This window comes from Ochotona curzoniae, unplaced genomic scaffold (assembly GCF_017591425.1).
Source record: "Ochotona curzoniae isolate NIBS_2020 unplaced genomic scaffold, NIBS_Ocur_1.0 contig_4148, whole genome shotgun sequence".
Classification (NCBI taxonomy): Eukaryota; Metazoa; Chordata; class Mammalia; order Lagomorpha; family Ochotonidae; genus Ochotona; species Ochotona curzoniae.
Genome location: NW_024466146.1, coordinates 4,673,222 through 4,689,218, shown reverse-complemented (window position 1 = coordinate 4,689,218; position 15,997 = coordinate 4,673,222). Strand labels below are relative to the sequence as shown.

At 35.9% G+C, this 15,997-nt stretch overlaps 2 protein-coding genes across 2 annotated transcripts in view; one reads left to right on the top strand and one right to left on the bottom strand.

Moving 5' to 3' along the window:
• The window catches only part of DYTN (dystrotelin), a 46,175-nt gene extending 37,857 nt beyond the window's left edge, over positions 1 to 8,318 (top strand). Inside the window, exons 13-14 of the mRNA XM_040984389.1 lie at positions 1,101 to 1,593; positions 8,215 to 8,318. Coding sequence (XP_040840323.1) covers positions 1,101 to 1,593; positions 8,215 to 8,318 — 597 coding nt within the window. The remainder of the gene's footprint in view (positions 1 to 1,100; positions 1,594 to 8,214) is intronic.
• Positions 8,319 to 10,810: 2,492 nt separating this feature from the next.
• FAM237A (family with sequence similarity 237 member A) lies at positions 10,811 to 14,779 on the bottom strand. The gene is made up of 2 exons (XM_040984406.1): positions 14,368 to 14,779; positions 10,811 to 10,945 (listed from the first exon to the last, which is right to left on the bottom strand). The coding sequence occupies exons 1-2, from the start codon at positions 14,765 to 14,767 to the stop codon at positions 10,812 to 10,814; spliced, it is 534 nt and encodes a 177-aa protein (XP_040840340.1). The 5' UTR covers positions 14,768 to 14,779; the 3' UTR covers position 10,811.
• Positions 14,780 to 15,997: the final 1,218 nt, after the last annotated feature.

Genomic DNA, 15,997 nt, shown 5'->3' with positions numbered 1-15,997 from the left:
GACACTTGGACCATCTTCTGCTGGAAGCCTCATTGGGAGCTGACTAGCTGGAGCTTGAACTGGCATTTCAATGCAGGAATAGCATCACAAGCAGCAGTTTAACCCAACCACAACACCAGGCGCTGTCAAATATATTCCCAAGTGGGACTGGCTTTATTTTTCACTGCTGTTGTTTGATAGGTATGCAGCAACTACCACGACTGTTCGATGATATGCTAATACATAAGGGCTATACATATTCATTTTTGTACTATCAGTACAAATGTTAATGTATGACAGCCAGAAAAATTCTAACTATACTTTCAAAAATAATGTTGAGTTCATGGTCCCGTCAAAGTGTTTTGGCAATTTCCTATGGTCTGGGAATCACACAAACTGTGGTTAGAGCTGTGTTTTGTGTGTAGCACATCTCTCAATCTTATGCCTGTGATTTATCACGACCCCCACAACTCACCTGCCAGATGAATTTGTATGAACATGTTTTATCATAATAACTTTTATCTATTGATTCAAGAGATGGTTTTGCTTTCAACAAGTTTTTTTTTTCATTTTAACAATTTTAAGTGTTTAATTTAGTGTGTTAAGTATATTCACACTGTGGTACAATCAATCTCACGAACATTTCCATTTGGAAAAACATGCTTTCATACACAATAAACAACTTTCTAATTCTTCTTTCTCCTGAAAGCTTTCTCAATTTGTCCTCCCCACAGCCTCAGGAGGCGTGCCATTTGTCATTCTGTTTCTATGAGTTTATACATGCTGAGTATACAACAGCAATTTGCAGTATCTGTCTCATTGAGAGCAACTTATTTCTCTCAGCATAATAGCTTTATAATGGTTCTGGAAACTGGCTTTTCAAAACCTAGAGTGTCCCTGAATTTCTTATTGATATTTCCTGTGATATCTTAAAACCTGAGCTGCTCCAGCTCTTGTAGAAAGCAGTAGGTTGGCATCAGGGTATCAGCACAAAAAAAGTAATAAAATGAATTTAGAGAGCAGACAGAAAAGTCTTGCATTAGAATTTCCTATTGAAATTAAAAACATTATGTAAAATGTAGGATAAATGTAAATTCTTTCATACATTTTCCTTATTCTAGACAACGTTGCAGCCACATCATCCTTCACCTTCTTCTTGTCAAAATATGGAGTCCAAGGTTGGCCATTCTTCAGCTGAACAACTTCTGGAGGGAAGAGATCCTTCCCAACGCAGCATTGCCACAGAGAATGGCTCAGATGGGGAGCCTCTTCCTATGTCCGCCATGACTGATAGAAGCCTCAGAAGTCAAGCAAATACGAAGCATGCTCTTCCAAGTTCAGAATCATCAGTGAATCGTTTGCAAAGCGTAAGATCACAAAATCCGGCACAGAAGACGCCGGTGGAAATCCCTCGCTCTCTCCCAGGTTGGCAGCAGCGACTGCCACAAGACGTCTCCCCAGCTGCTCCCACAAGGATCGACAGTCTGGCCCTGGCATCTGTGAGAAGGAGAGCAACAACTCGCACCAAAGAGAGAAGGGATGAGCAAGAGGAAGAGGAACTGCAAGAACTGCTGACAAAACTTCTGGACACCTTCGGTCTAGAAAGGCCGTCAGGTAAGATCTACATGATCAATGGACACAGAAGTGACCAGAGAGTCAGGAAAACACTTCATTTTATAGAAATCCAACAGCGTGATTTGTCTAGTGTGTAATCGAGCCCTGAATCTTTCGAGCATCAGTGGTTTCTGTGAACTTGATTACTAGTATTACCTATTTCAAAAGGCTATTGAGAGCATGAAAAGTGATAAACATGTGAGAATTTTAGTACAGCACCTAACACAGAGTAAACATTCATTAAATACTTATGTTCTTATTATAATTATCATTATCAATAGTCCTAAATCATTCACAAATGGCAGCCTGAGGTCATTACTTTAAAATGGTGATAATAATGTTCTCTCTCTAGAAAAAAATTATGATTCCAACAATATAAGTGGCACCATCATTATCTTCTTCGTAAGTTACGACTCATTGAGAAGTCCTGAGGCCTTATTTACATAAAAAAGTAATCACCCACAATAGTTATTTCTTTTGATTTGGAGTGGCATTGTCTTATTTCTAGCTGGAATAAATAATGATCATTGGATGATGGTGTTAGGATGAGTGATAACCTTATGTGTTTCTATATCAGAGGAGGCTTCCGCCAAAACATTTCTGTGTTAGCAAATTAATTTATAAAAGTTGTTGTAATACAACACCATAGTCTAGGTTGATTTAAAAATGATTTTCTTCTACTCACAGGGAAAGAAGTCCAAGATCAAGCCACACAAATTTCTTTTGGAGTCTGTCTTCTTGTCTTGTAGATGACCACATTCATTCTGTGTCTTCCTGTCATGTTCCCACTGTGAATGTTTATCCCTTTCTTCTTCTTCTAAAGGTGCCAGTTATATTGGATTAAGGTTCATTCTAATTATTCCATTTTAAATTGTTACCTCTTTAAAGGTTCATTTGGTTTATGAAAGGCAGAGTTACAGAAAGGAAAACACACACACACACATAAAGGGAGAGAGAATCTTCCATCCATGGGGTCCATTTCAAATGGCTCAGTTGCCTGGGAGTGGGCCAGGCTGAAGCCAGGCACCAGGAACTCTACGAAGGTCTGTATGTGGGTAGCAGGGGCTCAAGCATTTGATCCATTATCTGCTGCCATTACATGCACGTTGGCAGGGAGCTGGATTAGAGATGAAGCTGCCAGGATTCCAATCAGTGCCTGCCTAGGATGTTATTACTGCAGTGGTGGCTTAACCCATGGCACAGCAATGCTGCCCTCTAACTTACCTGTTTACAGATTTCATTTCTAAAGGCATGGGGATTAGAACTTTAATACATAAATTTGAGCAAGTGGGGGCATATAGACGTCCAGGACAGTTGAAGAGCTTTAAAATAAGTAAATGATAATGTGAATTTTATAGAGAACTTGGTAAAGCCATGTCAATGTAGGAATTATCTTTTTATTCTAACAATCTTTACAGTAAATGAAATGGGAGTTATTTTTTTTTTCTTAGAACACACTTGTTTCTTCATGAAACAAGTTCACGAAGATGTCAAAAGTACATTCTGTAAGTTCACAAAGATGTCAAAAGTATACTCCAAATTCCTTAGACAAAGAAAATGGGAGCTCCTTGAGCCTGATTTTTAAATTAACACACATTTGCATCCACTGTATTTCTGTCCAAACATACTTGGGATCATACTGGATATTCAGACTTAAAGTCAATATCCACTTGACCTTTCTGGAAAATTTGCATAATATTCTTTTTCTAGGCAAGTTTTTTTTTTTTTTAACTTTGACTTTAGTTTTGTTTGCTGTTGTTTTCCAGATGAGCTTATTAAGTTACAGTTCTCTAAAATGTTGGTTTTGGGTCAGCCTTTACAAATAGCTACATCATACACTTAAGATAATAGACAAGTCTATTACCCATATTTGGAAGAAAATAACTTTTATGAAGTTTAACAACTAAAACTAAAATATACTAAATATAAGAAATAAGGCTAAAATAAAGATTCATGCCACTTTAACTGACTTTACCTAGATATGTGTGTGTAAATATATATATATATATATCGTTATATCATTGAAAGATATGGATAATGTATTATATTATTAAAAGGAAAATCATGGATATTCCTCAATTTAGGTGATACAATACTAAAGTACACAATTAGTATTATCTAATTTCATAGAAAGTATTTGAAAATTTGCCTCAAAAATTCACCTCTGCTTTTACTTACATTCTTAACTATTGACATGCTTCTTTATTAAATTTGTATTGTTATGCAAATGTGATTATAATATTAACAGAAAGGTATTCATCTTTTTTATCATTAAAATACTCTTTACTTGATGATGACTCAAATTGTTAAGGTTTATAATGAGATTTATTTTGTATAAACATTTATTTCTGAGCGACCCTCAAACACAAGGGTCTATGTTAATCCTAATAGCTACTGCTTTGCAGTACATATAACTCTCCACACTTAAATATTTTTATCAATCTCATATCCTCAATCTGATATTAAATAGAATCCTATTTTTAAACCCCACTTATCCATTTACAATATGGTTTATAAAAATACCCTATAAGTCTTACAAAATCTATGCATACTCATAAACATTACATTAAAATTCGTTAGAAATCATTGAAATTCATTGGAATTCATAGAAATTCCTTGGAAGTGTGATAAACACATTGATGATGACATGGAAAGCAAAATATGTTAAACCAACAAGTAAGTTATCTTTCTCTAAAGATTTGTTTTTATTTGAAAGTCAAAATTACAGAGAGAGAAGTAGAGACAGAGAGAGGGAGAATCTTCGATGTGCTGGTTCACTCCCCAAATGACTACAATGGCTAGGGCTAGGCCAGCCTGAATCCAGGAACCTAGGGCTTCTTCCAGGTCTCCCATGTGGATACAGAAGCCAAAGCACTTAGGAAATCTTCCACTGCTCTACCAGGTGCGTTTGCAAGTAGAGGGATCAGAAGTCAAGCAGCCAGGATTTACACCACCATTTTTCAGGATGCCAGTGTTATAGGCAGCAACTTACCCTATTATGCCACATTAAAAGCCGTAAGTTATCTTTAATTCACTTGTGGCTAAGTCTCAGGTGCATCAGAAAACCATAGAAAATTTTTGATCACTTTATTGCCTCACCTTAATTGCTTTTACTATTGTTGGAAAAAATATAAATATTGACTGTTTATAAAATAAGACTCACTCAGAGTGATAATATATTCACCAAGCATGGTGATTATTCTTATACTTCACTATGCTTTAGAACTAAAATTTTGCTAAGAGCCAGAATATTTTGGAAGTTAGGATAAGCTTTATATTATTTAAAGGCTTAACGGTAAAACGTAGTAAATCTAATATTGTCATTTTTTGGCACTCAGAGTACTGAGGGTTGAGATCCAGGATGGCAAGGTTTTAAGAGAGTATTAGGAATGGACATTGTGGTACAATAAGTGACATCTGGGAATGCCCACATCACAAATCAAAGTGATTTAAGCCCCACGATATCAGTCCCAGCTACTCTGCTTCCAATTGAGCTCCCTCTTAAGACACCTGGGAAACAATAAGTGATAGCTCAAGGACTTGTCACCACCACTATGTGGGAGACCAAGATGGAGTTCTAGCTCCTGGCTTTGGCCACATCAGCTCTCGCTGTTACAGCTACTTGGAAAATGAATCAGTGGATTAAAGAATCTCAACCTTTCTCTCTCTCTTTCTCTCTCTCCTTCCAACTTTCCCTCTCTCTACTAAGTAAGTAATGAATACATCTTTTACACATGAGGTTATAAAGTCATTTCAACACAGTGCTAGAAGTCCTAGAAAGCTAATTAGCCAAGAGAAAGAATGAAAGCATCCAATTCAGAAAGGAGTAAATAAAATCAACTCTGTTTCCAGATGACCTAATCTAAGGGCATGATTAAAGATGAGGATTCGGGAAGGTTATTTCTATTTCTCTCTTCCCCACCTAGAACCAACAGTATAGTTATTATTTTAAGTAATCAGAAATATTGGACTTCAAATGAAATAAATTCCAGGAAAATAGAGAAAAATAACTGAGCAAGTTCAGGAGAAAGTTCAACATTGTAGTTTTACATTTATTTATGAAGTAATCTCAGATGTTCTCTAGGAACCCTAGAACTGTTTGCTGAAATAATAATGGCATATCTCTGTCATTCTATTTTTATCATAAATATATATACACAGTCATGTGCTGCATAATGTTTTTGTCAGTGGGGACTGCACATATGACACACATAAAATTATAATGGAGTTGAAAGCTCCTGTCACCTAGCAATATTACAGACATTATAGTGCTAAAGCACAACACATTATTCACATTTGTGGTGCTGCTGATGGAAACAAACCTTCTTCTCCTGTGAGCATTTAGTGCATAGTGTTATGTAATATACAAGCTACTCATAATAATGAAAAACATCCACATTGCTGGCTTATGTATCTCCTTTACTAAACTCTCGTAATTATTTCAGAGTGTACACTTTCCACTTGTAAAAACAAGTGAGGCAAATGTTTGGTCAAGAAGTTAAGGTGCCCTGTATCTAAGTCCCTGAGTTCAACATACTTGTTTCGTGTTCTAGATCAGCTTGCTGATACAGACCCTAGTAAGCAAGAAATGATGACTTGAATGATCAGGTTCCAGCCACCCAAGTGAGAATTCTAGATGGATTTTCTAGTTCCTGCCTTCTTCACTCATTACTGCCAATCAGCCACTTGGGGTGTTTAGTGAGTGAACCAATGGATGAGAGCTTTCTTATGTTCTCTCTCTCTCTCTTTCCCTCTCTCTCCCTCTCTCTCTCAAATAAACAAGTTAATTGTTTTAAAGTGTAAATCATTTAGTGTGTTCACCCTGTCAAAAGCTTCACAGACTTTCTGTTCACTGAGTTTGTTGATTGTATTATCTTCACTTGTGCTTGGCTTCATCTGATGTTACTTTGATTACTAGAGGGAGTAGACTACAATTTATGTAGGAGATAGATAGACGACAGATAGGTAATAGATAAATAAGGAGAAAAATCATATAGCCTAGTTGTGCATTAGGCTATTTGGTTAAGTATGCTCTATGATTTTGGCATCATGATGAAATATTTCTCAGAATGTATCCTTCTTATTAAGCTACACACAGCCATATTTGAAATATACTTGCTTGTTTTCATGCATATATGTATATGTATGAAAAAGCGGAATTTCTGCTCCATGAAGGCAGAAGTCATTAATTCATTCATTCCACTATTCATTTGTATTCACTCATGAAATAATCGACAAGTATCTACTAGTTATCATGCAATGTGCTTGATGCTGGGTATTCATGTTGAAATGGGGTAGGTCTGAATTTTTAAAGCCCTCGTATTGTGTGAGCATGCCTTGGAAAAGAGCAAGAAGTGAAGAAAGCCAAGAGTCTTGCAATCTTGGTAAGGGGCAGGGTGTTAGCCTCTGCAGGTGATGCCCCTCTTATTGCAATGGGGAAAGGAAGTGGCAAATCAGGAACCCTGTTCTGAAAATATAAAGTGTGATTTGCATAAGAGACATCCATATGGAGACATCAAAGAGACAAAAATGATGTATAATCTGGAGCTCAGTTGAGAGATTTCAGTAAAGAATACATACACAATAAACATTGGTTCGCTTAATTCATAATTGTAAGAAAAGTACAAAGGGCTCAGTTTTCAGTTTCAAAGAAGAATAATCATACACAAGACAACCTAATACTTTGTACATACTCTACATCATCATTCCTGTAGTCTTATCTCATCCTAAATTATTCATAGATTGGACAGATATTTTGCTGCATGTAACTGAATAATTTTGTCATTGTGATTTCCTCTGGACTTGCCATTTCACAGGTATGACATTTATTACCTCATTAGGCTTTTATCTGCACATTAATTCTGATCTTATAAATATCGAACTCCAAGTATATACCTAGCAATATAATAGGTACTACATGCTTACGTTTGTATGATTTTTTTAACATTATGAAGGACTGGAGCTAAAAAATAAAACAACCAAATTTGAAAAATTCACATAAATGGAATGTAATATTGCTTCTCTGTTTCTTTATTGCTGCATTTTTAAACTTTTATCTTTTTGATTGAGAAACAGGTATCTGAGAACATTTTGCCTATAGACAAGGTGTTTAGTCAAACAACAAAAATATGATTTATTCAAGGACCTTATAGCTGGGGAGCAGCGTTAGAGGAAATGTGGACTAAAAATTACCTGATGCTGATGTCTTTCCTGTTAGGTTCAGCAGAAAAGATTGATTGAGCCACCCTATAAATGATGTAGCTGAAAGTTATGTAACTTACAAAATAAGCCTTTCTGAGGCAACATACATACAACATAATGCTGTGTATTCATCCATGGAGTAAAATCTCAAAGTACACAGTTTCCCAAATATAAATTCATTATCTTGCCCTCCACCCTTCTCACCTGTTCCTCAGAAGCGCCAGGAGCCGTGAGAAAAGATCCATAACCTGGCTGTCTTCGTAGTACTGATCACAGTGAATGAGAACCTTCGTGTGTGCCAGCTGGCTTAGGATCTGAGGAGCAGTGCTGTGCAGTTCTTTGTAAGTGAGTTTTGTGTAGACCTGCTTGAGAATCCACAGGTTCATTCCTCTGAAAGACTCTCCTGTTTGTGGGTTTCAGGTCCACAGTCCTCGGAAAACACTGACTTGTATGGAGCAGCTGAACGGGTTTGCAGGGCCTTTTCTGCCCTTATGGACCAAATCACCTTACCCAAGTTGAAGTGAAAAGGAGTCCAGTCTCAAACGCTCCTGGTTGTGATAACAAAATAGTATTGAAAGAATTAAGTATTCTTCCCTCCTTCCCTACCAATTATTTGGTGTGAACTATGGAAAGAGAAGTCTTAATTTTAATCTGCTGATTCATGTATTTTAGGGTTTTTTTTTTTTCAATTCCACTGAGTTGATTATTCAATTTTCTTCCTGGGTATTTGGCAAAGAACTAAGTAGACAGACAGACAAATACACACAGAGCTTGATCTCTGTAAAACTGATGAAATCTGAACAAATCCTGATTTGCACCAAAGTCACTTTCCAAATTATAATATTGTACTTTAATTATGTAAGATGCTCCAATTGGGCAAAACAAGATGCAGAGTAGACAGGTATGTCCCTGCTACCTCTTACAGCCTCATCCGAATGAACACATTTCTTCACATTTTTCAAATGCTGTGAGTGTGTCTCTGTGAAACCCGACATTTGGTCATCTCAACCAGCTTTGTGCCACTTGAGTGGCAGATTAGATTCATAGATGTTTAACTTGATACTGTTCAAAGTAATAACTAACGATTGTGACTATTTCTGGATATTTTGCAGGTACCAACTAATTTAACCCTGTAAACATAGGAAGTGGATGTCCCATTTTATGAGAAAACTGAAATAGAGTTCCAATAACTTGTCCAAAATCATTTCACTAGTGCTTCCCAATACATATTGTTATGCCTATTTTCTTTATCTGAAGTTCCTGTTACATTCAGAGAGACTGTAGCTTTTTTATTTCTATTATCTTTAATCCGTAGTATTGTTTGTAAGCAACTCAGATAGGATGAGGACTAGGCTATTCCTCTTCAATCTTATCCTAATATTCTTATTTGATTATCAATCTATAATAAATTTTTATTTTGGTTTTGTTTAATATATTCACTCTCTTTGTTACTTCATCCCAGATTGTTCCTTGCAAGTTTGATTGTTCCAGCAAGCCATAACTCATGGGACAAATTGTACTCAGCTGCTGTTTTAGACTGTGAACAAAGAATAATCATTACATTTAAACAATGATTGATAAAGCCAAAAGAATGCTTAGAGAACCTGAAAGTTGTATAAATTCAAATTTTGGTACACAAATTCTTATTGCAACACAGACATACTCTTTCATTTACGTATTGTGGCAGTTGTATTTGTTCTACCAAAGCAGAAATGATATGTTTCCCCAGAGACAGGAAGGCTCACAAAGACTATATACATATATATATATATTTCTTATTGTCTGATCTCTTTACAGAAAAACATTGACCACTTTGCTTCAGTGTACCAATTGAGGGAGAAGGAAAGGGCAGTCTCTTTTGCAAGCTGAGCATGATATACTTATAAGAATTCACGTGTTTATATGATAGTGTTGAAGAATGTTATGAAAAACATAAAAAGAGCATAAACACAAAAATTACAAACCTATGGAAGCAAGATAATGAAAAGTCTTCATGATTTTTTCTGTGCTCACTCTCACAGCCAGCTGCCAGTGAGAGCTGGGCCCCCTTCTTGCCCAACTCTGCATAAGACTTCTGCCTTTATTGCTAAACCTCACAGAAAAAAAGTGAGTCCTCTGACAAAAGCCCTTTAGAGAAGATTTCCTGTGTAAGAAGGACCCTAGACCTTCAATGAAAACACAGAGATTTATTTTCGACCTGGAAACTGCTGACATATCTGAAATTCAAGCTTTCTGTCAACCATTGGGATGGGGATAGAGATTTAAAAAATAGCGCGGTGTCTGGAACTCCAGGAATTTTTGGAAATTGGACTTCTCATCTATGAACCTCATTCTGATTTAATCACTTTTCAAATAAAAAGTATTTGTAAATTTGATCTTACAGTCCTGTTACTTTGCTTTTATTTTATTTTTCAATGCTAAGTTTAACAACTTCTAAAAGTTTAATATTTAGTCAAATAGGAAATATGCTAATTGGGAAAGATTTTCTGCCTATTTGCTTATTGCTATTGAGACATGACTAGTGGTAACGTTAGATATTGAAATGAAGAGATTCCAGTAGTATTGTTTAGGGTTCAGAGCTTTTATTTTTTTTTCCATTAGATGACTGCTTTATTTGCAAGTTTCTTTTGTCTTTTTCTTCAATCTATTATTAGACAAGATTCAGGTGTCACAGACCACAGGGTAACTGGTGGTGAAAGACATCTTCCATTGTGTGTGTGCCTATGCATGAGCAATGCATAAGCAATGGCTTGGAAGTCGTGTTACAATCCAAGTTAAATGTATGGCGCTCTAGACTGCTGACAGTGTCAAGATCCCAAAATGTATCACCAAAGTCACCTTTGAAGATACTTAACTCTTTTAGACAATGAGATGGCCTGGTGATTAGTCACAATTTGAAATTATGTGATAGCAGCCTAAAGATTGAAGCTTCAAATGAGTGCTATCAGAGAATCTGGCTTACTATTCTTTTCTGAGAATTGTCACCATTTAAAATAAATAAAGGTTCAGTAACAGGTTTATTTTCTTTTTATCTCAAACTTTGTTTTCCCAATGAATCTAGACCCACTCCTGTGCGCATGCATGTTTATTAGATCTTGAATCAATTCTTTCTTCTTTAGGAAAAGCATTCTTGGCAGCTGAGAAAATGCACCTGAAAACAGAAAAAGGAAAAAATTCATAAAGCCACCAAATTATTTTCAAATTACTTAAATCACAATAAACTGTTTCCTAAAAGTTAGATGTTTCTGCCATTCTACCATCAAAATTTCACATAAATGCATTACTGTAAATTTTCAGTACAATTTTATGTCCTATAATATTTTGTCATAATTAAAATTAGATCAATCATATTAAATATATTAATTATCAACTAATTGAATTAAAATATACATAAATAAAAATAAATTTTCCTTATATTTTAACATATAAATATAGCAAAAACTTGTAAAGCATACATAATATTCCATAAATGATCATAGTATATTGCACACACACACCTTATACCATAGATGGTCATAATTGCCCTACTACAGGACATCTAGGAAACGTCCACATTCCCTATCACTGTATATAACATTGCAATTAAAAGCCTTGTAATGCACCATGGGACTATGTCACTAAATGTTTCTTATGATTGTTACATGAGTAATTGTTGAGCAGTTTGTTTAGGAAATTTATTGGAGTTGAGTAAAGGAGAAAATGAAACATGTGAGTCTAATTATTTGTTTTAAAGCATTACTTTCTCTGATATTTAATGTTTACAAATAAGCACCATAAATATTTGCCAGCTAGGTAGACACCATCGGATCATAAACCTTAATTTTTATTTTCTCTCATAAAGGAGGAAAACAAAAACTCCAATATTTTCTGGAACATACAACCTGCAAGGAACAGAAAGAAAGAATTTTCTGTATTTCTTAAAAGGAGAGTTGGTTTTTTTTTTCCCTAGGAAGTTATTATCAATTTTTACACAGTGATATACTTTTAAATCTTTTCATTTTTCCTGAGGCCTTGACTAACCCATAAGTTAACCTTGTTAACGACTTGTTTTGTCTTTGGGAGTTGCCTGTGGATGTTCTTTCCTGAGTCAGTCTTTGGCTTTCTCTCTTCATACATAATTCAGCAGAATTTAACCCATGTATATGTTTTATTCAGCTTTAGCTTATATCTTCCTGGACTAAATATCTAAGATATTTATAATCCTTTCTTATAATGATGTCTTCAGCGCTTGGATTTGCTGGAAATCTAATTTCTGGTCCTCCTCCCTTCCTACTTATCATTATTATAAATAGACCCAGTGTCCATTGCATCACCCAGCTTAATCAACATTTTTTGTCTATATTTAAATAAATGTCTTTCATTCTTTCTAATAGAATCAGAGAATATTAGTATATTAAGAGATTTTATGAGATACCTACCTCTTCACATGCCTTTCTTTTTGTTTACATTATAAAAATCCATTGAGAGGGCTAACTATACTGATGAACTTAACAAAGATTGCATAGTTGTTTGATATCTCTAGTATTTGTTGACCTAATATAAGTAAATAGGATACTTAATATATATAAAATCATATGTTTTCTGTTTTCAGTCATTTTTATAGGGAGATCTCACAATTTTAACTATTCTTTTGAAGATGTCCAAAATAACAAGGACTCATCACATACTGTACAGCTACTTATTTCGGTTACTCTTCCCTTCGGCCCAAATAATATGATTTTCCTGAGAACGGCAGGGACAACCCCCTCTCAACTCTCACCACTTTCCAACCTTGTAACATGTTACTCCCAGGAACAAAAGAAACCGTTATCAGAGAATCCTTGCAGATACATCCAGAGTCCTGCTGAACCACTGGAAATTTATGAAGCCTCTTGAGATCTCCATGTTCTTGCAGCTATCTGACTTATGGATATGATATCTTCGTGACCCCAAATTTTCTTTGACTGTGATTATAACAAACACATTGAATTCTGACCTATAAATGATTGTTTTTTGTTGGAAATTAAAGTAATATTGATAAAGTGAAATGTTTGCCTCTGTTACTTGGCCTTACACAACACTCTTTCTAAAGTCTGTGGACCAGTTGAGTCCATAGCAACTTTGTAGCAAGGTGAATGGAGTGGTTTCTAAGTCTGAGGTTTCCTTGGATAAAGATTACACACACAGATACATACACATGCATATGATTAATAACAAACTTTTAACTATTTTCATTTTTAACTGACTATACCATAGATATTCTGAAGACATTCCTTTGGACTTTCCAGTGTGTGAAAGATACCAAAAGATAAGTTGGTAATTGTTTAGCTACAACAGTTAAATGAATGGGAGGAGTGGGGAAAGACCGTACAGATTACCCTAGCTGTAGAGAAGAAGTAAATACAAATGCAGGCTTTATATGATGCTGATGCCAAAGCAGCCACTGCTCAAGGCAGTTTTACACCCGCATTTTGAATTTCCACTTGAAACAGCAAAGTTGCCAGAATTTATTTTCAAAAGTTGAAACTGGCTTAGAATAAAATAATACATATAAAATTTTTAAAAATGTATCTGTACATAATAATGAATTTTCTGTTGTAATGGGTTAGAAAATCACTTTTATTTTCTGAGAGTGAAACAAACCAGATACGCAAATGTTCATCAGTAACTTAGAAAAAGTCAATGATAGCTGTTATCAATTCCTGTTTTGATAAGAGGGAATATAGGAATTCATAACAATTTTCATGATCAAACATAAAAAGCAGTTATGCCTTCATTTTTCACTGGTACATAAATAATTCTAGTGGATTACTACTGTATATAAGCCCTTGTTCTCAGATCTGGAATTTAATTTGTTCAAATGACACCACAAAAATAACAAAGACAGTATGAGTAGGGCCCAGGCATTTCCTCACTTGCTTACAGGGGCTCACTCATTCCAATTCTATAAGGAATATGTATTACATAATTCCAGAGAAGATTGTATAAATTTGTAGGAAGTTTAGACTTACAAAAAAACTAATTACTCAGCTTGCTGATATTATACCTGATTCACGCAAAAACTCAACAAGGTTTGACTCTGCAAACAGCAGGTTGTTCTTGCTAGTCAGCAGATAACTGCATCTCAGAATGCCTCTCCATTTAAACAATGAAAACAATAGGGTTCGTTTTTCTGGTTTAAGAGGGGAAAAAAATAATCTGTGTGCTGGGAGCCTCCCAGCCCCAAAGTGAGTAAGCATTAGGCTATGACTACCAGTGTTCAAGTTAATCTTAAAAATTAATACTGATCTCGGAGCAGCTCTTTCTACCTTTGTGTTGTGTTTTAGGAACATACTTGTCCTTACTTGTCTCTCCGATTTCTCCTTTATGCAGTCCACTAAAAGCAGGAGGGTGAGGACAGGCTTATATAAGCTGCTACTATAAAATGCTAAAGGAAATGTTTCTTATCTTCTTATCATGTGTGTTCCTGGTTCACTCCTTTAGGGACCTATAGGTGACGCTGGATTACCCAATGCTGTTTCCCTCCTTCTCACAATCCAACACATTCATACTTGATTGATCCTTTGAAAAGACAGGGCAGCTGGAATTGACCACCTTGTTTACTCCCTGTGTGCTGTGGCTGTGCTGCTGGGATTTTCTCTTCCTCTCCAGTCAACTGCCTCCTTCCTAAGCCATGGTTCCTTGAAAGCACGCAGTCCACATAGATGTCCCAGAAGAGTTGGGCCAGATCCCAAAACAGAGCCCCATGCTTCAAGTTCTCAGATGACTTCAGGTACATCATAAAATCCCAGAAGCCTGAAACAGTGTTGGAAATGCGAGGCTTTCGCATTTCCAGGAGAAGCACTGAGGAGGATTCCCAGCACTGAGGATCAGCTTGGTGAAGAGCCAGTAGGTCTGTCTGGCTGTGACAGAAGAAAGGAGGTGCACAGCACATTCCCACAATGAGCAGGGAGCAGGTTAGGCTCAAGGGGCGGTGGATCCCAGGATCAGCCATGGCCCTGAAACTGCACAGGATGGAAACATCTCACATCAGTCCCTGCTTGTGTTCCATGGAGTACAGAAAATAAAATTGCCCTAACATCATTGGTCCCAGCAAATGCAACACATCGTAGACACCAAGCAGGGGAAAAAAAAATATCTATCCTACTTACCATCCAACAAGCCCGGTTCTAGCTAAAATGACTCATTCCCAGGACAGGTAGTGAATATAAAACTAAGATTTACCAGCTGAGAGATATTTATTCCTAAGTTGTGTTCTTTTGTAAGGTGAATCGGTAAAACAAGTTTTTGCTGGTGCAGAGGAATGATGTTTTCCTGTTTACAGTGTCTTTCAACTTTTAACAAGGGCACTATGATTATAAAATATCATAATAAAAAGAAACAGTGTGCTAAAGGTAAAGATGAATATAGGCGAGAATTAAGAGGAAAATATTCAGCCCATTTGGGTTGAGTTAATAGACATTTTGCTATCACTTAAATTTTTTTCATGAATATAACACTTTTTAAATTCTCTTTTCTTACTTTGGCTCCCAAAGGTCTTAAGGAAAACTGACTAGTCTCACTGCCTATTACCATAAAATCAGAGCATCTATATTACCACCTTGGAATTATTTTTATGTTACAAGTGCAATGACGTGTTACATCCTGAAAATAATAACTTAGATAATCGTGGTTTTTTTTCCCCCCAGAAAGCAAAGGTAGTCTGACTCCTCACAGACTATCCAAAATAGTTAGCAGATCTTACATAAAGAAAAACCAGGAACGTCGTATATGGGTTAATTTCAATTTATGTTCTATTCCCAACCATCTATATGTTAGTATCATGAAGGCAAAGGTGGAAATATGGAAATCTGTTTCCACTGGAGCATTTAATGATAATACAACAGAATGGGATCTTTCTGTTATGCAGAGTAGCAAGGTATACTGAGGCACTACTAAATAAATATTTCAGGAACTCTGAACATTCACACTCCTATTTCAAATGTATTTGAAACACAAAAGTATTCGATTTCTCTCTATTTACATATTATCTTGAACAAAATCACATTTATTTTTTTCTTTTTTCAGCTAAGATATTAAAATATTTTATATTCTGTATTTATCAAAACATCAGATACCCCCCGGAAAGTTGATGTAAGACCCAAGCAGTTCCAAGATGTGGACAACCAAGGGCGGGGTCAGACCGGGCGGGTCGCTGTCCTGGGTGTTGAAGTTGGTGCTGTCC